The sequence below is a fragment of the Cyprinodon tularosa genome, unplaced genomic scaffold (assembly GCF_016077235.1).
Source record: "Cyprinodon tularosa strain WSP-4 unplaced genomic scaffold, ASM1607723v1 ctg1048, whole genome shotgun sequence".
NCBI classification, from domain to species: Eukaryota; Metazoa; Chordata; class Actinopteri; order Cyprinodontiformes; family Cyprinodontidae; genus Cyprinodon; species Cyprinodon tularosa.
Genome location: NW_024037836.1, coordinates 21,747 through 47,500, shown reverse-complemented (window position 1 = coordinate 47,500; position 25,754 = coordinate 21,747). Strand labels below are relative to the sequence as shown.

The 25,754-nt window shown below is 46.0% G+C and overlaps 2 protein-coding genes across 3 annotated transcripts in view; one reads left to right on the top strand and one right to left on the bottom strand.

Annotated features, from left to right (window-relative positions):
* The window catches only part of xrcc2 (X-ray repair complementing defective repair in Chinese hamster cells 2), a 10,609-nt gene extending 1,450 nt beyond the window's left edge, over nt 1-9,159 (bottom strand). Inside the window, exons 1-5 of one of the 2 annotated variants that reach the window (XM_038283857.1) lie at nt 8,964-9,158; nt 582-663; nt 465-500; nt 245-394; nt 1-165 (exon numbers count right to left, since the gene is read on the bottom strand). The exon at nt 1-165 is cut by the window's left edge and continues 106 nt beyond it. In XM_038283857.1, the coding sequence (XP_038139785.1) occupies nt 1-165; nt 245-394; nt 465-500; nt 582-663; nt 8,964-8,984 (454 nt within the window). In that variant the 5' untranslated portion in view covers nt 8,985-9,158. Of the gene's footprint in view, nt 166-244; nt 395-464; nt 501-581; nt 664-8,963 lie in introns of both variants that reach the window. The other variant, XM_038283861.1, reaches the window with a different exon arrangement.
* Nucleotides 9,160-11,646: 2,487 nt separating this feature from the next.
* On the top strand, nt 11,647-22,881 carry LOC119782733 (apoptosis regulator Bcl-2-like). The gene is made up of 2 exons (XM_038283844.1): nt 11,647-12,483; nt 21,900-22,881. The coding sequence occupies exons 1-2, from the start codon at nt 12,001-12,003 to the stop codon at nt 22,023-22,025; spliced, it is 609 nt and encodes a 202-aa protein (XP_038139772.1). The 5' UTR covers nt 11,647-12,000; the 3' UTR covers nt 22,026-22,881.
* The last annotated feature ends 2,873 nt before the right edge of the window (nt 22,882-25,754 follow it).

Genomic DNA, 25,754 nt, shown 5'->3' with positions numbered 1-25,754 from the left:
TGTCAATGAGTACGAGCCCCAAACTGTGTCGAGCAGATAAGGTGGTCTCTAGGAAATGAAGAGTGAGGAGCAGCTGTGAGGAGGAGCAGCAGCGGACCACCAGGAGGCGAGATAGACAGGAACGCAGTACGCCATCATCTGATGATGTCAGACATGTGGAAACACCTGGAGGACAAGAACACTGCTCTGATTGGTTCATCCAGCAGGAAGACCTGTGAGGGCCAGAATAGACTGTGGGGGTCACCTGCGTTCAGCCGACTGTCCAGGATGCTGACCAACCGGAACATGTCAAAGCTGCAGTCTGTGTCCACAAAGACAACGTCCACCTCTAGACCGCCCGCCGCCTCTGGCAGCACGCAGCGGCACAGAAGGTGGTAGAGCAGCTCCGTCTTCCCTGGAAACCAGCAAACGGAGCAGTCAGGGGGGTGTGAGGACTCTCCCTGCAGAACCCAAGTACAACTCACCTGTCCCTTCTGGACCGTACACCTCCACCACCTCACCTGCCAGAGCCAAACACAGCAGGGTGACTGGCTGGCTTTACTGCAGCCATCACAGAACAGGAAGTGGGCGGAGACTCTTACCGTGGTCTGATCCTCCATCGTCAGGGAACAACCCCGGTTCAATGTCCTTCAGGCGGGGCCTGTCCTCCAGACGGGCAAAGAGCTACGGAGACACACCAGAACATAGACGATACCAAATCATGTCACCGCATAGACTGGACCGACTATAAGAAGACACGCCAGCATGTAGACTGGACCGACCATATGTCAACACGCCAGAATGTAGACACGCCAGCATGTAGACTGGACCGACCATACGTCAACACGCCAGAATGTAGACTGGACCGACTATAAGAAGACACGCCAGAACATAGATGATACCACATCATGTCACAACATAGACTGGACCGACCATATGTAGACACGCCAGCATGTAGACTGGACCGACAATAAGAAGACACGCCAAAATGTAGACTGGACCGACTAGAAAAGACACGCCAGAATGTAGACTGAACCGACTATAAGAAGACACGCCAGCATGTAGACCAGACCGACTATAAGAAGACACGCCAGCATGTAGACTGGACCGACTATAAGAAGACACGCCAGCATGTAGACTGGACCGACTATAAGAAGACACGCCAGCATGTAGACCGGACCGACTATAAGAAGACACGCCAGAACATAGATGATACCACATCATGTCACCGCATAGACTGGACCGACCATACGTCAACACGCCAGCATGTAGACTGGACCGACTATAAGAAGAACGCCAGAACATAGATGATACCACATCATGTCACCGCATAGACTGGACTGACCATACGTCAACATGCCAGAATGTAGACTGGACCGACTATAAGAAGACACGCCAGAACATAGATGATACCACATCATGTCACCGCATAGACTGGACCGACCATACGTCAACACGCCAGAATGTAGACTGGACCGACTATAAGAAGAACGCCAGAACATAGATGATACCACATCATGTCACCGCATAGACTGGACTGACCATACGTCAACATGCCAGAATGTAGACATGACCGACTATAAGAAGACACGCCAGCATGTAGACTGGACCGACTATAAGAAGACACGCCAGAACATAGATGATACCACATCATGTCACCGCATAGACTGGACTTACCATACGTCAACATGCCAGAATGTAGACTTGACCGACTATAAGAAGACACGCCAGCATGTAGACTGGACCGACCATACGTCAACACGCCAGCATGTAGACTGGACCGACTATAAGAAGACACGCCAGAATGTAGACTGGACCGACTATAAGAAGAACGCCAGAACATAGATGATACCACATCATGTCACCGCATAGACTGGACCGACCATACGTCAACACGCCAGAATGTAGACTGGACCGACTATAAGAAGACACGCCAGCATGTAGACTGGACCGACCATACGTCAACATGCCAGAATGTAGACTTGACCGACTATAAGAAGACACGCCAGCATGTAGACTGGACCGACCATACGTCAACACGCCAGAATGTAGACTGGACCGACTATAAGAAGACACGCCAGAACATAGATGATACCACATCATGTCACAACATAGACTGGACCGACCATATGTAGACACGCCAGCATGTAGACTGGACCGACTATAAGAAGACACGCCAAAATGTAGACTGGACCGACTAGAAAAGACACGCCAGAATGTAGACTGGACCGACTATAAAAGACACGCCAGAATGTAGACTGAACCGACTATAAGAAGACACGCCAGCATGTACACTGGGCCGACTACAAGAAGACACGCCAGCATGTAGACTGGACCGACTATATGAAGACACGCCAGAACATAGATGATACCACATCATGTCACCGCATAGACTGCACTGACCATACGTCAACATGCCAGAATGTAGACTTGACCGACTATAAGAAGACACGCCAGCATGTAGACTGGACCGACCATACGTCAACACGCCAGCATGTAGACTGGACTGACTATAAGAAGACACGCCAGAATGTAGACTGGACCGACTATAAGAAGAACGCCAGAACATAGATGATACCACATCATGTCACCGCATAGACTGGACCGACCATACGTCAACACGCCAGAATGTAGACTGGACCGACTATAAGAAGACACGCCAGCATGTAGACTGGACCGACCATATGTAAACATGCCAGAATGTAGACACGCCAGCATGTAGACTGGACCGACCATACTTCAACACGCCAGAATGTAGACTGGACCGATTATAAGAAGACACGCCAGAACATAGATGATACCACATCATGTCACAACATAGACTGGACCGACCATATGTAGACACGCCAGCATGTAGACTGGACCGACTATAAGAAGACACGCCAAAATGTAGACTGGACCGACTAGAAAAGACACGCCAGAATGTAGACTGGACCGACTATAAAAGACACGCCAGAATGTAGACTGAACCGACTATAAGAAGACACGCCAGCATGTACACTGGGCCGACTACAAGAAGACACGCCTGAATGTAGACTGGACCGACTATAAAAGACACGCCAGAATGTAGACTGAACCGACTATAAGAAGACACGCCAGCATGGAGACTGGACCGACCATACGTCAACACGCCAGAATGTAGACTGGACCGACTATAAGAAGACACGCCAGCATGTAGACTGGACCGACCATACGTCAACATGCCAGAATGTAGACTGGACCGACTATAAGACGACACGCCAGAACATAGACGATTCTACATCATGTCACAACATAGACTGGACCGACCATACGTCAACACGCCAGAATGTAGACTGGACCGACTATAAGAAGACAAGCCAGAACATAGACGATACCACATCATGTCACAACATAGACTGGACCGACCATACGTAGACACGCCAGCATGTAGACTGGACCGACTATAAGAAGAATGCCAAAATATAGACTGGACCGACTATAAAAGACACGCCAGAATGTAGACTGAACCGACTATAAGAAGACACGCCAGAATGTAGACTGGACCGACTATAGAGGATACACGCCAGAATGTAGACTTGACCAACTATAAAAGACACGCCAGAATGTAGACTGAACCGACTATAAGAAGACATGCCAGAATGTAGACTGGACCGACTATAGAGGATACACGCCAGAATGTAGACTTGACCAACTATAAAAGACATGCCAGAATGTAGACTGAACCGACTATAAGAAGACATGCCAGAACTTAGACTGGACCGACTATAAGAAGACACGCCAGCATGTAGACTGGACCGACTATAAGAAGACACGCCAGCATGTAGACCGGACCGACTATAAGAAGACACGCCAGAACATAGATGATACCACATCATGTCACCGCATAGACTGGACCGACCATACGTCAACACGCCAGAATGTAGACTGGACCGACTATAAGAAGAACGCCAGAACATAGATGATACCACATCATGTCACCGCATAGACTGGACTGACCATACGTCAACATGCCAGAATGTAGACTGGACCGACTATAAGAAGACACGCCAGAACATAGATGATACCACATCATGTCACCGCATAGACTGGACCGACCATACGTCAACACGCCAGAATGTAGACTGGACCGACTATAAGAAGAACGCCAGAACATAGATGATACCACATCATGTCACCGCATAGACTGGACTGACCATACGTCAACATGCCAGAATGTAGACTTGACCGACTATAAGAAGACACGCCAGCATGTAGACTGGACCGACTATAAGAAGACACGCCAGAACATAGATGATACCACATCATGTCACCGCATAGACTGGACTGACCATACGTCAACATGCCAGAATGTAGACTTGACCGACTATAAGAAGACACGCCAGCATGTAGACTGGACCGACCATACGTCAACACGCCAGAATGTAGACTGGACCGACCATACGTCAACACGCCAGAATGTAGACTGGACCGACCATACGTCAACACGCCAGCATGTAGACTGGACCGACTATAAGAAGACACGCCAGAATGTAGACTGGACCGACTATAAGAAGAACGCCAGAACATAGATGATACCACATCATGTCACCGCATAGACTGGACCGACCATACGTCAACACGCCAGAATGTAGACTGGACCGACTATAAGAAGACACGCCAGCATGTAGACTGGACCGACCATACGTCAACATGCCAGAATGTAGACTTGACCGACTATAAGAAGACACGCCAGCATGTAGACTGGACCGACCATACGTCAACACGCCAGAATGTAGACTGGACCGACTATAAGAAGACACGCCAGAACATAGATGATACCACATCATGTCACAACATAGACTGGACCGACCATATGTAGACACGCCAGCATGTAGACTGGACCGACTATAAGAAGACACGCCAAAATGTAGACTGGACCGACTAGAAAAGACACGCCAGAATGTAGACTGGACCGACTATAAAAGACACGCCAGAATGTAGACTGAACCGACTATAAGAAGACACGCCAGCATGTACACTGGGCCGACTACAAGAAGACACGCCAGCATGTAGACTGGACCGACTATATGAAGACACGCCAGAACATAGATGATACCACATCATGTCACCGCATAGACTGGACTGACCATACGTCAACATGCCAGAATGTAGACTTGACCGACTATAAGAAGACACGCCAGCATGTAGACTGGACCGACCATACATCAACACGCCAGAATGTAGACTGGACCGACCATACGTCAACACGCCAGCATGTAGACTGGACTGACTATAAGAAGACACGCCAGAATGTAGACTGGACCGACTATAAGAAGAACGCCAGAACATAGATGATACCACATCATGTCACCGCATAGACTGGACCGACCATACGTCAACACGCCAGAATGTAGACTGGACCGACTATAAGAAGACACGCCAGCATGTAGACTGGACCGACCATACGTCAACATGCCAGAATGTAGACTTGACCGACTATAAGAAGACACGCCAGCATGTAGACTGGACCGACCATATGTCAACATGCCAGAATGTAGACACGCCAGCATGTAGACTGGACCGACCATACTTCAACACGCCAGAATGTAGACTGGACCGACTATAAGAAGACACGCCAGCATGTAGACTGGACCGACCATACGTCAACATGCCAGAATGTAGACTGGACCGACTATAAGAAGACACGCCAGAACATAGACGATACCACATCATGTCACAACATAGACTGGACCGACCATACTTCAACACGCCAGAATGTAGACTGGACCGACTATAAGAAGACACGCCAGCATGTAGACTGGACCGACCATACGTCAACATGCCAGAATGTAGACTGGACCGACTATAAGACGACACGCCAGAACATAGACGATTCTACATCATGTCACAACATAGACTGGACCGACCATACGTCAACACGCCAGAATGTAGACTGGACCGACTATAAGAAGACACGCCAGAACATAGACGATACCACATCATGTCACAACATAGACTGGACCGACCATACGTAGACACGCCAGCATGTAGACTGGACCGACTATAAGAAGAATGCCAAAATATAGACTGGACCAACTAGAAAAGACACGCCAGAATGTAGACTGGACCGACTATAAAAGACACGCCAGAATGTAGACTGAACCGACTATAAGAAGACACGCCAGAATGTAGACTGGACCGACTATAGAGGATACACGCCAGAATGTAGACTTGACCAACTATAAAAGACACGCCAGAATGTAGACTGAACCGACTATAAGAAGACACGCCAGAATGTAGACTGGACCGACTATAGAGGATACACGCCAGAATGTAGACTTGACCAACTATAAAAGACACGCCAGAATGTAGACTGAACCGACTATAAGAAGACACGCCAGAATGTAGACTGGACCGACTATAGAGGATACACGCCAGAATGTAGACTTGACCAACTATAAAAGACACGCCAGAATGTAGACTGAACCGACTATAAGAAGACATGCCAGAACTTAGACTGGACAGACGATCCAGTTCCAACCAGGTTATTTAAGGAGGTATTCCCTTTGATCTCCTCCTCCATTTTAGATGTGATTAATAAAACAGTGTCTTGACCCAGATGACTTGGTCAATTATAGACCTATATCCTATCTTCCTTTCTTATCTAAAATTCTTGAGAAAGTAGTTGCCAAACAAGTGTGCGATCACTTCCACCATAATGAACTTTTTGAAGAGTTTCAGTCTGGCTTTAGAGCTCATCATAGCACTGAAACAGCTCTGGTGAAAGTCACTAATGATATTCTCATGGCCTCAGATAATGGACTTGTATCTGTGCTCGTCCTGTTGGATCTCAGTGCTGCATTTGATCCAGTTGATCATAATATTCTTTTAGAAAGACTTGAATATTTTGTTGGAATTAAAGGAACAGCTCTAGACTGGTTTAAATCTGATCTATCTGATCGATTTCAGTTTGTTCATGTTAATGATATATCTTCAACACGCTCAAAGGTTACCTGTGGAGTACCACAGGGATCAGTGCTAGGACCAATTCTCTTTACTTTATACATGCTCCCAATCGGTAGAGTTATTAGACAGCATGGGATTAATTTCCACTGTTATGCTGATGATACCCAGCTATATCTGTCTATAAATCCAGATGAAGCTAACCCATTACATAGATTACAGGCATGTCTGAAGACAGAAAAACCTGGATGACTCTTAACTTTCTGCTTCTGAATGCAGACAAAACAGAAGTTTACTAGTTAATATTTTAACAGTGCTTTTCCTTAAAAAATAAGGACATTTCAATGTGACCCCAAACTTTTGAACGATAGTGTACATGTATATTTAACGATTTATCTCTATATAATATATATATATCTGTATTTGTGTGCATAGGCTTGACATTACAATCCCTTTGAACCTAAATCTGCTCGGATCCAACAGGATAGATTCCTTCTTCGGCTGTTTAGCTATTTATATATGTAACAAACTGAGTGGTTAAAGACAAAATGTTCACATTTGCATAAATAATCTCACCCATCGGGGGTGAGAGAGACTCACCCATCGGGGGTGAGACTCACCCGTCACTGTGTCTTCTCTCACTCCATGTCCACAACTTTTCACGCTACAACATGACGCACATTAAAACTCAACTCCATTCCACCTATTTCTGTATAAAACTACTATTCTGATAAAACCCTTAGAGCTGACAGGACATGCCAGGTTCAGATCCAGGCCGTGTTTTTTAACCAGCCCATAATTCACTGCCACAGATATTGGAAAAAGAGCGGCAGCAGCTATTAGGAGGGATGTTATTATAACTTTTATTTTATCTGGAATAAAATTATTAACTTTGTGAGTTAATGAAGATTTGAAGCAATCTAGAACTGCAGTAAATATGAATAGAAATTTCCAGCTAGTTTAGATAATTATGTGTAGACTGAGTGCAGGATCACATCTAACTGACATCTAATGCTTTGTTTTCTCTACATCTAGAGCTTTTAGTCCTGGTTTGCTCTAGTTTATCCTCCTGGTTTAGTCCCAGTTTTAGTTCATCTTTTGCTCACAAGTTAGATAATTATCGCTCAGTCTAGTTGAATAATCTACCGTTGGATTTTAGGACGAATTAAACCAACAGAAATCTCTAAATTCTTAAAGCTTTCAGGATTTCTTCACATAAAGATCTATTGTGTTTTATTTTCCCAAGAAAAGACAAACCGCATCCAGAGAGGAGGAGGTGCAGAACGGCTCAGTTCTCCAGGATTGATAGAGGAGGAACCATGGCGATGTTCTCGTTTTATTATCGCTTATCTTATTCATTTATCCTTATTTTGGTCCATTAAATATGTTTAAAGATTTAATTTCCATCACATTTTGTAAATGAAACATGCAGAGAAGTGCCGTCTCGCGTCGCGGTGGGTTTTATAGATCTACAGCCTCCTAGAAGCTCTGAATAGTTCAGCCGTTTGGTTCCTGGATCTCTGTCAGTCATTAGTTCCTAGTTGGTTATTTTACTTGAACTTCATAGAATAATTAATAAACAAAGTTGTGAAATTCTTAGTTAACAGTATATTTAAGATGCTAGTATTTTAGTAAGGCCCATTCTGCTTTATATTCTATTCTCTGAAAATCACCAGAATATAGAAAATAATGTAGATTGTGTGAAAAAGATTCCACTTATTTATATTCACTAACACTTACTGTTCTCTAAATATTCCACATTTTATCACTTAGTTTCATTTAAATCCTCCAACCTAGAGCTGCACCTCATAGACTGCATCTAACCCTGACAGGTCTATTTCTATATCTCACTCTGCCAGCCCTCAGGTCATCTTTTCATTTCATCTCAGATATTATTCCTATTTTTCCTTGTTTCCTCTTCCAGCAGTGACGTCACCGCACTGATTAATCTCTATTATCGGTTATTTACCGTAAAACCTCCTGATTGAGGATTGTTAAATTCCGCCTGGAGGCTTTTTTAGTGTTTTACAGCAGCAGCAGGTTGATCATCTTCAGCTCACCTGAGTGCCGCTCTCACTCATCTTCCTCAGCTACTTCCGCTTCCTCATCCGTTCGGTTCTGGTTCCGGTTCTGGTCTGGTTCTGTTCTGGTTCTGGGCCAGTCTGCTTCTTTCAAAGGGGAATAAAAACCACTGCTGCTGACGGTCTCATCACTTCCGGCCACAAAATACGGCTCAGCTTCTTCTTCTTCTTCTTTTCTATCATGGCGGATCTCAAGCAGCTTTACGGTGCATACCGCCACCTACTGTTCATGAGTGTGTAGCAACATTGTTTTACATCTGTTAAATTCTATTTTTTAATTTTGTATTCTGCAGATAAATAAATAATGCTTTCCTTAATCTATAAATATCTTTTATATTTCCTTTATTTCCCAATAATCCTTTCAGACTCCATTCTTGGCCTGTCCTTTCAACGTCTCTTAATTTCTCCCTTTCAGGTTCAGATGTTTTCCAGTTCATCAATAGGTGTTCTACATTTTCTATCTCTCCACATCCTTCACATTTAGCATTATTTTTCCTCCCTATTAAATATAAATTGTCATTTAAATAAGTATGACCTACTCTTAATCTGATCATTATTATTTCTTCCCTTCGGTTTCTCTCTTTAATATTTCTATTTAATATTGACTTTTGTACTTTATATAACCTTCTTCCTTTTTTATCTTCATTCCACCTTTTTTGCCATTTTTCAATTTATTTCCTCTTAATAAATGATTCCCTTCCCCTTTCCCTAAAGGAAATGTAATTGTTATTGCCTCCTTAAAGCCCTTTTTGCTAATTTGTCTGCCTTTTCATTACAATTACATTAAACCGAAGCCAAGAGTAACGAGTAACGTTTGTTTTAAAAATGTAAGGAATAGAAAGTACTGATACTGGTGTGAAAATGTAATGAGTAGAAGTAGGAAGTAGGAGGAAAAATAAGTAATAGAGTAAAGTATAGATACCTAAAAAGTTTACTCAAGTACAGTAACAAAGTATTTTTACTTTGTTACTTGACACCTCTGTTTAAATGATTGCTCTTTGATATTGACTATTGATCTATAGAGGAAAATTTGTGGTAATGTAATTTACAAAAGAGAGTAAAGTTATTTTTTTAATGAATTTTATTTTCATTTCTTGTTATATTAATAATTTTTACTGAGAAAGCACTTCACATTACTATAATATAATTCTATCAAATTTGTTGTCATTTCTACACTCAGTTTTTTTTTTTTACAAAATGTACAGAGAAGTTTCTGATCATTATAGTTAATTTTTTCGACCGCTATGTTGCACAGAAATATGCATTGAAAGGTTAAAGGAAATTTTAATTTGAAAATGTTCTATAAATGCTCATGAATTTGAGACCAGTGTTGTTGGATGGTTTGACAGCTCCAGAAAATATGAAAGTGATTTGCAGCATTCTGCCACATCTCCAGCAGGTGTCGCCATTTCCCTGATATCTTTTTTTACTCTGCAGTTATGAAAAATCTAATAATTCTTTTCCAGCTAAATTCAGGCCAAACCTTCATCTTCCTGTTCTTGGTATTTTATCGATGCGGTCCCAATCATCCTCTGTGTGCTCTCCTTCTTACACCACAATTAATTTTTTGTCATTGTCAACACATTTTTGTCAAATCATAGTAAATAGTAAATTTATGTCTGTCTAACTAAAAACTTTTTATCAATATAAGGTTGTCTAAAATTCTTCCAAAACTCATCTTCAAGCTGTTTTTTTTTATCATTGTTTTTCATTTGATTCCATGATTTATTTGCTGGAATTGTTAACATATGTTCTCCTTTCAGACAATGTTGAGTTCAGACGTGTTTCTGACCCAGAATCTGGTTTATTGGTCGCTGAACTGGTTTCCTGTGGTTCAATCCCCATGCAGGAGCCGCAGGCCTCCAGCAGGGGGCGGCAGAGCTCCGCAGCTGTCAGCCTGCCTGCAGCTGGCCTCCCTGTCTGCCATCGATCCGCTCCTGCTGATCGCCTCCTGCTGCTCCTGCTGATCTCCTCCTGCTGATCGCCTCCTGCTGCTCCTGCTGATCTCCTCCTGCTGATCGCCTCCTGCTGCTCCTGCTGATCTCCTCCTGCTGATCGCCTCCTGCTGCTCCTGCTGATCTCCTCCTGCTCATCGCCTCCTGCTGCTCCTGCTGATCTCCTCCTGCTCATCGCCTCCTGCTGCTCCTGCTGATCTCCTCCTGCTCATCGCCTCCTGCTGCTCCTGCTGATCTCCTCCTGCTGATCGCCTCCTGCTGCTCCTGCTGATCTCCTCCTGCTCATCGCCTCCTGCTGCTACTGCTGATCTCCTCCTGCTCATCGCCTCCTGCTGCTCCTGCTGATCTCCTCCTGCTGATCGCCTCCTGCTGCTCCTGCTGATCTCCTCCTGCTCATCGCCTCCTGCTGCTCCTGCTGATCTCCTCCTGCTGATCGCCTCCTGCTGCTCCTGCTGATCTCCTCCTGCTCATCGCCTCCTGCTGCTCCTGCTGATCTCCTCCTGCTCATCGCCTCCTGCTGCTCCTGCTGCTCCTGCTGCTCCCAGCCGGTCCACATGGGTCACACGAACGCGCACACTCTGATGCAGAGCAGAAGCGCGCACCCAGCAGCCTTCCTCTCGCGCCTCATCAGACGGTTGGAGGGGGAATCCCACAGCGCGAGGTGGGGGTAGGGGGGGGCGGGACCACAGCCTGTGAGTGCGCGTGCAGCACGTGGAGCCTCAGACAGATCCGGACCAGGACCAGGACCAGAACCAGGACCAGGACCGGGCCTGAAGTCTTCATGTCCCTGCGCACTCACATCAATAACGGACCGTCTCGTGCTCGCGCATCTTCCGGCCGTGAGGCTCTGGTCCGCGCGGCTCCTACCGGTCCAGCAGGAGCTGGTGGCGGGATCAGGGACCGGAAGTGCTGATGACCTCCAGTTGCTTGGATCACTTTGATGGACTCTGACGTCACATCAAGGCATAGGAGCACATCTGGATTGAAGTAACTGCAGATCTGCTGATGACATCAGGAGGAAAGATGTGAGCATCAGCAGTGACGTCATCCGTGGCCTGCAGATGGCAGCCTACAGCAGCCGTGACATCATAGAGGGTTACCTGCGGTGCAAGCTGCTGGATGGGGGCGTGGCCTGGCGTTTCCCCAAGCAGAGGCATTTCCCGTTCCCATGGAGATCTGAGGAGGGCGGGGCTCCGGGGCCCCTGCAGCTGGCCCTGCCCCGCCTGCTGGCGGCGTTACGGAATGCCAGCGATGAGCTAGAGGGGCGTTATGGCAGTTCCCTGCATGGCCAGGTGGCGGCGCTGTGTCACAGGGAACTCGGTGGCGCCACCGAACGACAAAGCCTGGCGCTGATCCGGGACGAGCTGTTCAGGGACGGAGTGAACTGGGGACGAATCGTGGCCATGATGGCGCTGGGAGGAGCCCTGAGCGCCCAGGCGGCCCGGACGGGCGAGACGGGTCAGGTGGACGACATCGCCGACTGGATGGAGGAGAGCCTGGAGGCCGCCGCACTGCGTACATGGATCCATGACAACGGAGGATGGGTGAGAGCTTCCTTCCTTCCTTCCTTCCTTCCTTCCTTCCTTCCTTCCTTCCTTCCTTCCAGAGGTGGAGCTAGAGGGCTCCAGGTGATTGGTTGTTCCTATGGTGATGTAAGCGAAATACGAGGCGATTGAAGAGGAACCAACCGACCGATGAACGTTTCTATCATAGAAAACAATCAGTTCATTCAATCTATAGATCTGTTAAACCAATAAACCAGATTCTGCAGTGAAAATCCAGGGATCCCTTCCAGCCCCTGAACAGATTTCTAGATCCGCCCCTGCTTTACCAGGAGTTTTCATTCTAGACTCCTCTTCCCCTCTTGTCTCCTTTCCTTACATGTTTCCTTCCACCCTCTTAGTATTTTATTCATTTCATTTTGGTCTCCTCTCCTCCCATCCTTTCCTTAACTCCATGTCTCCTTGTCTCCTCTGATGTTCTTTTCTTCTTCTTCTTCTTCAGACGTTCCTGTTTTTTCATCAGTTCTTCCCATTTCAAGGTCTCCTTCCTCCACTCATGGTTCCTCCTTCCTTGTCTCCTTTACGCATGGTTCCTCCTTCCTTGTCTCCTTCTCTCCTTCACTCATGGTTCCCCCTTCCTTGTCTCCTTGTGTCCTTCACTCATGGTTCCCCCTTCCTTGTCTCCTTGTGTCCTTCACTCATGGTTCCCCCTTCCTTGTCTCCTTGTGTCCTTTACTCATGGTTCCTCCTGTCTTGTCTCCTTCCTTGTCTCCTTGTGCCCTTGGCTGTGTAGAAGATGTTCTGGTTCTGGTGGATCTGTGTTGTGGTTCTTGGAGGAGCTCAGATGTTCTGGTTCTGGTGGATCTGTGTTGTGGTTCTTGGAGGAGCTCAGATGTTCTGGTTCTGTTCTGGTGGATCTGTGTTGTGGTTCTTGGAGGAGCTCAGATGTTCTGGTTCTGTTCTGGTGGATCTGTGTTGTGGTTCTTGGAGGAGCTCAGATGTTCTGGTTCTGGTGGATCTGTGTTGTGGTTCTTGGAGGAGCTCAGATGTTCTGGTTCTGTTCTGGTGGATCTGTGTTGTGGTTCTTGGAGGAGCTCAGATGTTCTGGTTCTGTTCTGGTGGATCTGTGTTGTGGTTCTTGGAGGAGCTCAGATGTTCTGGTTCTGATGAATCTGTGTTGTGGTTCTTGGAGGAGCTCAGATGTTCTGGTTCTGATGGTTATGTGTTGTGGTTCTTGGAGGAGCTCAGATGTTCTGGTTCTGATGGTTCTGTGTTGTGGTTCTTGGAGGAGCTCAGATGTTCTGGTTCTGATGGTTCTGTGTTGTGGTTCTTGGAGGAGCTCAGATGTTCTGGTTCTGATGGATCTGTGTTGTGGTTCTTGGAGGAGCTCAGATGTTCTGGTTCTGATGGTTCTGTGTTGTGGTTCTTGGAGGAGCTCCGATGTTCTGGTTCTGATGGATCTGTGTTGTGGTTCTTGGAGGAGCTCAGATGTTCTGGTTCTGATGGTTCTGTGTTGTGGTTCTTGGAGGAGCTCAGATGTTCTGGTTCTGGTGGATCTGTGTTGTGGTTCTTGGAGGAGCTCAGATGTTCTGGTTCTGGTGGTTCTGTGTTGTGGTTCTTGGAGGAGCTCAGATGTTCTGGTTCTGATGGTTCTGTGTTGTGGTTCTTGGAGGAGCTCAGATGTTCTGGTTCTGATGGATCTGTGTTGTGGTTCTTGGAGGAGCTCAGATGTTCTGGTTCTGATGGTTCTGTGTTGTGGTTCTTGGAGGAGCTCAGATGTTCTGGTTCTGGTGGTTCTGTGTTGTGGTTCTTGGAGGAGCTCAGATGTTCTGGTTCTGATGGTTCTGTGTTGTGGTTCTTGGAGGAGCTCAGATGTTCTGGTTCTGATGGTTCTGTGTTGTGGTTCTTGGAGGAGCTCAGATGTTCTGGTTCTGGTGGTTCTGTGTTGTGGTTCTTGGAGGAGCTCAGATGTTCTGGTTCTGGTGGTTCTGTGTTGTGGTTCTTGGAGGAGCTCAGATGTTCTGGTCACCTTCTGGGTGGAAGTTTCTTCAGGAAGTTCATGGAGATCCTTCCATCAGGAGAACCGATGCGCTTTCATAGAATATCTGCTGAGGTTCTGGATTCTTTGGAGTTCAGTCGACTCTGAATCAAGGTTCTGTTGGTCAGCGGTAGTAACCAGAACCAGAACCCTTCAGCCCAGTCAGGGTCACTGCTGGTGTCACAGAAACAGAAACCTGTTCAACCTGCAGACTGAAAGTATTTTGGTTCTGATGCAAAATAGATGCAAAGTGCAGAAAATCCCTAAAACTCTGCAGCCGCTCGCTTCCTGTTTGACTGAACCAGGTTTCTGCTGAACGTTCCTCAACCAGCCGACCCATTTGGACCATCTGTCCTTCATCTAACAGATGAAGGTGCTGTTGGACCAGAACCAGACACAATGGATGTTTGTGAGAAATTATTTTCAGTACTTTTTGATTTGGGCCATTTTTACAGGTATGTGATGATCTGGAGTTAATTTCTTTGGTCTTTTCCCAGATGAAGTTTCTCAAAGTTAAAAAGAAAAACAATGAAAATCACTGATGCATAAAGTCTGAACCATCAGAACTGGAGGAACAGAAAAACAGGACTAAACACTGGAAAACAGGCCAAGCTCCAACATCTAGAAACAAAGGTGTAATCTATGTAATGGGTTAGCTTCATCTGGATTATAGACAGATATAGCTGGGTATCATCAGCATAACAGTGGAAATTAATCCCATGCTGTCTAATAATTCTACCAATTGGGAGCATGTATAAAGTAAAGAGAATTGGTCCTAGCACTGATCCCTGTGGTACTCCACAGGTAACCTTTGAGCGTGTTGAAGATCTATCATTAACATGAACAAACTGAAATCCAAACCCTCATCTAAATTGCAAAGCCACAAAACTTCTTCGTTTTGTAACTTTGTTTCACTTTCTCCTCTGTGTCGCTGAGCAGTGCTGCAGAGGGCAAACATTTAGTTTATGGTTTTGTTGATGGGTTGCTAGTTCTCTGCTTCCTGCCTTAAGCCTGGTTTATACTCAGAAACCAGGTCGTCTGCGTGTGTCGCAGTTAACGCAGATATGCCCCGCCCCTTCCGCAGACATTCTAGTGCAGACAGGAGGCCTCTGATTGGTCAATTCTCCATCCGCTCTCCTCTATGCGTATTTCCTGGTTGGTTCCTTACCGGCTTGTTTTGTTTGTCTGACTTCCATTGTGGAAAACGACTGAAGATGGAGCAGCTAGCAGAGCGAGGTGTGCGAGAACACTGGGACCCTTCTTCCACCTGGATCTCCGATATTTTTGGCCCTCATGTCCCTCCGTTGTCACACAAACTTGCCCCCCCTTCCTCACCGCCTCGGCCGTATCTAGACCCACAGCTAGTTCCTGATTGGCCCTCTGGCGTTGTGGCGTGGAATAACAGCGCAGACCACGCTTCAATATTGGGCAGAAATCAAAAATATCTGCGACACACTGCTGGGGGGGGGCCTTAAGACAACGCAGCCCCTTTTAAAAAGAAAAACTTTGCAAATATAAAGCTGGCTCCTTGGTTTAATGCAGAGCTGCGTACTTTAAGGCAAAATGCTCTGAAACTGGAGAGAAAATATACAAATAAACAGAATGGTGCAAAATTAGTGATATGTATTAATATTTACAATATTTACAAATCAGCCATGACAGTTGATGAAATCCAAGGTGTTTTCCTTTATCCAAGGAGTCCAACCAGTTCCTGTTGGGACGGAGTTAACAGGAAGTGGTTTCCTTTGGTGGTTTTATGGGTTCACCAGTCTGATCCAACAGACATTCCTGGAGACGGATTCTGGAAAGAGATCCTGGAACGGAATCCTGGAACGGAATCCTGAAATGAAAACCTGACCTGTATAAAACAGGACTGATTGAATAATCTTTGGTTTTGTCTATCAAAAATAATCTTACCTGTACATGTTTCCTTATCACTGCAGCGGAATGAGTTTATATTATTAGCATTAAACTCAGGTGAGTATTCAATCATTTCATTTTAGCATGCAGTGATAGTGTTTAGCAATTCAAAATAATTCAGTTTAAATGCTTAATCCAGGTGAGTAAACATACTCAGGTCAGTTTACCCCGACCGAGGCCAAATATATGCTGGCAGGCTAGTGCTAGCATGCTAGCTCCTGAACAAAACAACCACTCACCAGTTCCCACTTGTCAAACCTTGTGATCAGATGAAGGTTTTAATCCACAAGGAAGCATCTAAAAGTTAAGAGGCATATGAGTGGAAGACAGTATTGCAGACACTTGTTAGAGGCGTCTGATTGGCTAGAATCCTTCCTGCATCAGCGTCTCCTACCTGAGCTATCAGCCTTATAAGCTGCTGCTGTCAGTTTAGGACGCTGACATGCCGCTGGTCCTGCGACCATACAGCCATGTTAGAACAGAACGATCTTGATTGGCTTTTTTTGTGGTTAAGAAATTAGGGAGAAGAGGATTTTACTTTTAAATAAATCTTTAAATAAAATAAAAAAATTAAACAGAATCTTACAAAAATGGAAACAAAGTATCCTGGTTAAGTTTGGCATCTATTGACTCAAGAATTTTAGATCAGAAAGGAAGATTGGATATAGGTCTATAATTAACCAAGTCATCTGGGTCAAGAGACGGTTTCTTAAGCAGAGGTTTAATTCCAGCAACCTTAAAAGCTTTAGGTACATATCCCTGTAACAGAGATAGATTAATCACATCTAAAATGGAGGAGGAGATCAAAGGGAATACCTCCTTAAATAACCTGGTTGGAACTGGATCTAACATCCAAGTTGAAGGCTTAGATGAAGACAATAGTTTTGCTAACACTGAAAGTTAAACTGGATCAAAGCAGTCTAAACCCGGCCAGATTCCATGACTACCTCAGATGCTGCCCCCCCCACCCCAGAGACAAACCAATCATAGATAGAGGAGTGCTAATGATCTTATTTTTAATAAGATCAATCTTATTTATAAAGAATCCCATAAAATCATTGCTGCTAAGAGCAGGTGGAATGGACGGTTCAACAGAGCTATGGCTCTGGGTGAGTTTGGCAACTGTATTAAGAAGAAATCTAGGATTATTCTTATTCTCCTCTATTAATGAGGAGAAATATGCTGTTCTTGCTTTACAAAGGGTCCTCTTATACAGCAGTAAACTATTTTCCAGACTAGGAAGGACTCCCGCAGGCCTGTGGAGCGATATTTTCTCTCCAGTTTCCTAGCATTTTCACTTTCAAAGGAGCTGCGTTGTCTAAGGCAGTACGCAGAGAACTAGCAACCCCATCAACAAAATCATCAACCTGTGAAGGGGAATAAGCTAAGCTTTTGCACTCTGCAGCACTGCTCAGCGACACAGATCAAGAATTTTAGATAAGAAAGGAAGATTGGATATAGGTCTATAATTGACCAAGTCATCTGGGTCAAGAGACGGTTTCTTAAGCAGAGGTTTAATTCAATTCAATTTATCTTTATTGTCATTGTCACAAGAACAACGAAATGCCATCGATCGATCAGTGCATATGCTTAAAAACAAAAATCACTGTCCCACCATTTACACGTAATATAAGAAATAAATAACTAACGGATACAAAACAACTAATAAGAAAGGTAAATTCTCACACACACCATCCATGATGATTAATGGTTATTTTTGGGTGCATTTAGTTTTGTTATTGCTGTCAGGTAAAAACTGTCTCTAAGGCGGTTGGTTCTTGGTCTGATTGCTCTGAATCGTCTGCCTGGAGGCAACAAGGTAACTGGATCAAAGCAGTCTAAACCCGGTTCAGATTCTATGGCCACCTCAGATGCTGCCCCCCCCCCCCCCCCCCCCCCCTCCTCCAGAGACAAACCAATTGTAGACAGAGGGGTGCTAATGATCTTATTTTTAATAAGATCAATCTTATTCACATCAGGATCAGATGTTCTGTGTTTGACACCTTGAAAGGATCCATGAAAAACCAGTGGAGACCCAGCCTGTGCCACACTTAGTGAGCAGGAATCTGGCTGTGAACCGGAACGCTTGTGTCATAAAATGGGACAGATGGACCCAGTATTCAAGGCCAGACAGTCAGTGGGAAAGTTCAAAATGTTTATTTAAGTAAAAAAACAGAAACAGTACAGAATCACGGGGCTGCTGTGGATCTGAGGACCCGCAGCGACTTCAGGAGGGGGGAGGGGCACCTGGCACTCTGGAGGGAGAAATGTAGCACTATTTAAATTGTAAAAGGACTAGATGGAAGAAATTCAGAAGACTAGAATTCGTCTCCTGGAGCCGTTGTCAGTAATCAATAAAACGACACAAAATAACTGCTTTCAATACCATGTATTAGACAAATTTAAAGTAAACAATACAAGACAACATACATAGAACCTAAAATAAATACAAAAAAAATATATACACAGTACTGTGGCAATCCTTTTGTTTGTGCACAACTGGTCTTAAATTCCCGCTGATCAGTCCAGAGTCTGACCCGACACACATTCAGAAACCCATGGTTGGATTATCCAGATATTTAAGTTGAAGAATGTCCCCGATGCTGCCGGTCCAGGTCAGGGGAGAACAGATCAGGCAGAAACAGCTCAAGAGTCCGTAGTCCTACCAGGGGTTCCGATCCACCAACCAACAGATAGATCCAGGGTTCCAGCAATCCTCAGAGCGTTCAGGCAGTTTCAGTCAGAAAGGGTCCAGGAGCGTCCCCAGACAGTAAGGATCAGTGGTTGAGGGACAGAGACAAGACTGTGTTCTCGTCCTTGGAGCCAAGCTGACAGGAATAAAACTGATCTTCTCTGCGTTCCGAGCCAAAACCCTGAGGGCTCCGTGGAGAAGGATCAGGACAAGATCAGAAGACAAGAAAAACACTAAAACCCTCTAAATCCACCAGGACACAAACCTTGGAACTAACTAAAACTAACAGAACCAACAAACAGACAGGACATCAACAGACATTAAATAATGATCTGGCCCAGATAGCTAGACTGAGCTGAATATAAAGCAGAAGGTTCAGGTGGATGGAAACGGACATGAATAGAGACCTGGCAGAAGAAAGCAGGTGAATGACATGAAGAGTTATGGCCAGCTATCAGGGCAGATCATGACGCTGCTCCTGATTCATCCAGATGTTAACTGGAGCCGAGGATAAACCTCCTGCTGTTCAGGCTTTGGACCCCATCAGACCAAGATCCACAATGAGCTACATGACAAAGTCACATGACTCTGACTCTGTGCTGATTGGCTGTCAGGAAAAGCAGTTTGCTTGATGTTTAGCAGACAGTTTATGTCTCAGTGTGAGAACAGGTCCTGAAGGCTTTTGCTTTCTATTTATACTCTGCTGCCTCTGTGGTTTCCTTTAGCTTCTTCTGCAGCCTGATAGCGTGTGTGAGTGAGTGGTGTTACCCAGAATTTTCTTTCCAGGTAATCGGCGTGGTCGGGTTTCCGCCTTAGGCATCGGATCAGCCCAATGGGTTCTGCAGAACTCTCCTCCGCCTGGGCTGACCTGGCGGCTTTGGTTTTCACTTTGAACGGTCTGAAGGCAGGTGTGTTGAGAGCTTCTCTGGAGGATTCTGCAGAGCATCGCAGCAGTGGGTGTGTGGTAGCTCTAAGAATACAGGCAGTGGTGAGACCGAGTCATTCTTAGAAATCTAGACAGAAATTTTCCATCATTCAGTAAGAAACCGAGTTAATTCTGGTGAATCGGGGCACCAGAGCGTTCGAGGAACATGGCAGCAATAAACAAGTGATCTGCCTCAGAGCTGTGAGGTTCTCTAACGGTCCGCTGGTCCATATTAATGTGTTTCTGCTCAGTTCATCTCAGGTCACTTTATAGATCCAGATCAACCAGATCATCCAGTCAGATTGGTTCAAAGTTTTCTACCGAGGGGTGCTGCTATGGTGTGGGGCAGAGCACATAACAGCTGTTGCAGGTTCGAGTCCCGGTCCTGCTGACCTTTCCAGAAGGTCTCTCCACCTTCATGTCTTCATAATAAAATAACACCAGAGCCTAAAGAGATGTTTATCATTTTCATATAAGGAAAACCAACATTTATTGTCATTTTATATACACTCTATGTACAAAAATGACAATAAATGTTGTCTGAGTCTAACTCCTCAGCAATCCCTCACACTAAGCATGCTTGAAGCGACAGTGGAGAGGAAAAACTCCCTTTAAACAGGAAGAAACCTCCAGCAGAACCAGGCTCACTGTGAGCGGCCATCTGCTGAGGCCCACTGGGGTTCAAGGAGACAGAAGCAGATATAGAAAAAGAAGCATAGATACAAAAGGCAACTGTCAACCAGCTCCACAGGCGGCCCCGTCCAGGAAACACACAGCCAGGCAGACGAGCTCCGAGCCAGCTCCCATGTCAGAGGATGAAGAGAGCACATCCAGTTAGTCACAGTCAGAGAAACAGGACTACACTGGAAAACAGGCCAAGCTCCAACATCTAGAAACAAAGGTGTTGATGGCAGCAGCACAGCTGATATTTCTCTCCAGGATGGAGTCACAGCCAAACAGGAACAGACCAGATGAAGCTACTATGAGAAAAAGCAGAGAGAGCAGAACGTTAGAGATTGAACTAACAGATTCTGCAGAGTGGGAGAATAGAGATAGAATGAAGCAGAATGATGAAAAAGGGGTCCCTATGTCCTCCAGCAGTCTAAGCCTATAGCAGCAGAACTATAGAGATATGCTGGTGAAGATTCTCAGTAATCCAGATCCAAAATTGAAAACAAAAAACAAACCAATGGACATTGTTTCCAGGTTTGAAAATATTTTGCTGCCCATCCAGGAAACTTTTTAATTCAAAATGTTGGAATTAGTGTTGAGTTCAAAGCTTTATAGAGTGGACCGACCAATAAAGCCTTGTTCACCCATTCAAAGGGGGGGGGGGGGGGGGGGGGGGGGGGCGTTCATCCGTTTCTATTTGCATGTTTTCTAAACTAAAACCAGGCTTTGTTGGGCTGCTGGATAAAATCTGGAACTAAACGCTATTTCTGACATTTTGAATTGAAAAATCTTCCTGGATGGAAGAGAAACGTCTTCAAACTTGGAAACAAAGTCCAGTGGATTGATTTTAACTTTTTAAATTATTTGGAATAACTAAAGAGACAGTCCTGAATAACCAAAGGAAAAACATCTGTTCCAACTCTAAATGTCCAAATCTCCCGTCTCTACCTGCTCATCCTGGATCGTTTTTCTTGAATAGAAAACTATTATTTACTGTATAAAGTGAACTAAGATGAATTTATTTAAATTGGAGCATAAAAATAAACTGAAACCAATTGAGTTAAAGCTCCATAAAAAACCAGAAGCACCAGAAACGTCTGAGCAGAGTTTGAGCTTTAGAGTTTTTAGCTTCATGCAGACCGGATGGAGCCGCTGCAGGAACTCTTATGATGTCGCTCATCCATCTAATCATTCAATGTCTTGTTTTCCAGGAGGCCTTCATGGAGATGTATGAGTGCAGACCTCCAGACACCTTCTGGAGCGTGAGAACCGTCTTTGGGATCGTTGTACTGGGAGCAGCTTTCATCACACTGGGACTTCTCCTCGCTCAGAGATAGGACCCGCTGATACCTGGAGGTGCTTCCTCCATCAGCTCCACTAAGGAGCCCAGTTTAAACCAAAGAGGAAGAATCTCCAAATGAAACGTTTATTTTTAAGGGACAGTAAACATGACATTCCAGCACCAGAACTATACGGCTGCAGTCAGCTGGACTGGTTCTGATCAGCCTCCAGTCTGTGTTGAACTGGGTTTCTGTTCTGCATGGACCAAAAATCTAAACTAAAACTCTGACCGTGTTCAGATGGACCAGAACCAAACCTGCAGGAGTAAAGATGTCTGAGCTGCAGGTGGAGCCGCTTCTCCTTGAAGGTCCAGTTCAGAAGGAACCTGTCAGCATCAAGCATCAGATGTTTCATTTAGCAGAACTTTGAGAAGCTGTTTGTTAGCGAAGGCTTAATAAAGGAAGCTAATCAACATTTGAATTCCAGCCAGAAGAGGATCAGAGAGGAGGAAGCCGTTTATTTAAGGGAATCCAGACGGATCCAGGCTGCTGCTGCTGCTGGGATGATTGGTGGGAGAAGATGGACGACCAGCTCGGCACCAAGGATCATTTTCACTTTCCTGGAACTTTGATTGACTTCCAGCAATTATTCAGATAAAGTTTGTGTTTTTGTTTTTAAGTTTTATGATTTCATTGTTTTTAGAACATTAAATGTAAACTGTTGTGGTATACTGTGATGAGCGTCCTCATCTCTGTGTTTCTGTCGCCACCTGGTGGTCAAAACAAAGAATAACAGAGAGTTGGAGGTTTGATCAGCTTTGCAGGACGTTGACTTTGGTTTCCGTTTGCTCTCATTTTGGACATTTATGCTTTAATGAGCAAATAACAAATAAAAATATATTTTTAAATGTAACCAACGGTTGCTTTTGGTATTTCTGCTCCTTCAAGTTTTCCTCTCCAGTGTCGCTATAGGATGATTTGTGTTGTTTGGAATAACTGTTATATTCTATTCCCAGCCAGCTGGGATTTTATGTTTCTGATACTCTAAGATGTTCATTGCCCTCCCCAGTAGGGGGGGTAAATATCTTATTTAATCAGATATTATTTCAGCTGTTATAGACTGTTTATGACACACAGTCCTACTAATTGTGTGTTAGAACAATAGATGAAAGAGTGATTCGAGCTCTAATCATGGTCAAACAGTTATTTCTGCACATTAATGGAATAAATTTACCACAACTTCTGTTCAAAATATAAGATTTTATTAACAAAAATCATTCAGCTCCAAGTGAAACATGTTTCAGTTTAACACTCTCAACTAAGACTAGTAAAACTCAACTAAACGAACTACTATGTACAAAGAGGAAGGGGAAAACGGTTGGAAAACATATTACAGTTTAAGATGGATTCTGTGTTTGAAACCAAAGTTTATCTGGAATAACTTTGTCATGATGGGTAAATGATACAAGCCCATATGCAGAACACAACGGAGTCTGGGTAAAAGTTTAACAGAGTTTATTTAAATTTCTGAAAATGTAGAAAATGACTAGAAAATGTACAGATTCAGGAACTGGTCCGGGCTGGTTCACTGAAGTCTTGACTGGGTCCGGGCCTCTCTTTGAGAGAGAGGGAACAGTTGGGTCCAGAGGCTGTTGGTTCAGCAGAGAACACAAAGAGCAGCAGCGTCTAGCTTCTGACTTAGCATGGCAGACCTTGATTTGAGTTTCCAGCTCCTCACAGAGAGCAGCAGGGGATATCCACATAGGAATCTTCAGGTAAATTCCACATAGGAATCTTCAGGTTGGCTCACCAGGGCTGATTGGCAGGTTAAGCTCACCCAGAGCTTCAGGCTAGAGACAGGTTTCCTGTGAGGCAAAAACAAAGGAGAGATTAGAATCTGATTTCTCACTAGAGACAACTAAGATTCTTTCAGTTACAGAGCCTCAGGTTGCTAACCAAACTAAGATCAACACTGTGGCGTCGAAGCAAGGTCTGGCAGCTGGTTATAAAGGGAAGGTCTCCTGATGAGTAGATGCGTCTCAGGTGTGCTGGAAGATTCCAGCTCCAGGAGACCCACGGCGCACTCTGCTGGAGGAAGGTGGTAAAGCTCTAGATCCCAACAGTAACTCCAGTCCTAACAGAAAACATAAAAAACAGAAGAGGATCCTCGGCACCCTCTGGTGGGCAAGCCTGAGGATCGCAACAGAGCCCCCCCCTCAAGGGCGGATTAAAGACGCCCTCTGAATAAGTCCAAGAAAAAAGAATAAACAAAAATCAACCCACCCAGGGCGGGCTGAGGGGGCACTATGGCAAGGAGGGCCAGAAACAACAAAAATAGAGTCCAAAAAACAACCCACCCAGGGTGGGCGGGGGGAGAAACAGGCCAGGAGGGCAAAAAACAAAAACTGAGTCCAGAACAAAAAACGATCCACTTACAAAAACAAAAGAAATCCCAGACAATTTCTTGGGCAAAGTCTCAGGTGGCTGGCCGTGGGACCGGTAGCGGGGCCGGAGGCGTAGCAGATGTTCTGGAGGTCGGTCGTTGGAACGGAGGCGAGGCCAATTCTCAGGGGGCCTGCCACTGAGCCGAAGTCGAGACAGATGCTCAGGGGGCCGACCACGGGGCAGAAGGCGAGGCTGATGCTCCGGAGGCCTACCGCAGGGCTGGAGACGAAGCAACATCTTAGGGGGACCACCACCGGGCCGGAGGCATGGCAGAGGTTCTGGAGACCGGCCGAGGGTCCGGCAACGGAGCAGAGTCTCAGGTGGCCGGCTGCGGGGTCGGAGGCGAAGCTGACGCTCTGGGGGTCTGCCGCGGAGCTGGAGGCGAAACTGACGCTCCGAGGTCTACCGCGGGGCCAGAGGCGAAGCTGACGCTCTGGGGGCCGGCCGCGGGGCCGGAGGAGAAGCTGACGCTCTGGGGGCCGGCCGCGGGGCCGGAGGCGAAGCAGCTTCTCAGGAGGATGATGCCCCAATTTCAGTAGGTACCCCCATGGGGTACCCCGTCCCCTCTTCAGCGGCTCTGGAACAGGCTCTGTAGCGACCTCCGACTGCGGCTCTGGAACAGACACTGAGGATATCGCAGACTGCGGCTCCTGGACTGGAACAGGGGAGCCCGCCGACTGCGGCTCCAGGACTAGAACAGGGGAGCCCGCCGATTGCGGCTCCAGATTAGGAACAGGGGAGCCCACCGAATGCGGCTCCAGATCAGAAACAGGAGAGCCCGCCGATTGCGGCTCCGGATCAGGAACAGGGGGGCCCGCCGATTGCGGCTCTGGATCAGGAACAGGGGAGCCCGCCGATTGCGTCTCCGGATCAGGAACAGGGGAGCCCGCCGATTGCGGCTCCGGATCAGGAACAGGGGAGCCTGCCGATTGCGGCTCTGGATCAGGAACAGGAGAGCCCGCCGATTGCGGTTCCGGATCAGGAACAGGGGGGCCCGCCGATTGCGGCTCCGGATCAGGAACAGAGGGGACTACCGACTGTGGTTCAGGAACAGGCTCATAGGAGACCACCACCTGCTGCTCCTGGACAGGAACAGAGGAGCCCGCCGATTGCAGCTCCACATCTGGAACAGGGGAGACCACAGACTGTGGCTCCACATCTGGAACAGGGGAGACCACCGACTGTGGTTCCACATCTGGCACAGGGGAGACCACCGACTGTGGCTCCAAAACCAGCAAAGAGGAAACCGCCCATGGAGGCACATGTTCAGTCTCTGAGGTGGCTTGAAGTGCCTGCAGAGGGTCCTTGGCGGTCTGAGGTGCCTGCAGAGAGACCCTAGGA

Bases quoted from the DNA above. Each gene is read 5' to 3' on its own strand.
- LOC119782733 (XM_038283844.1), top strand. From the start codon at position 12,001: ATGGCAGCCTACAGCAGCCGTGACATCATAGAGGGTTACCTGCGGTGC. The intron at 12,484-21,899 runs GTGAGAGCTTCC...CTTGTTTTCCAG, and splicing joins TCCATGACAACGGAGGATGG to GAGGCCTTCATGGAGATGTA.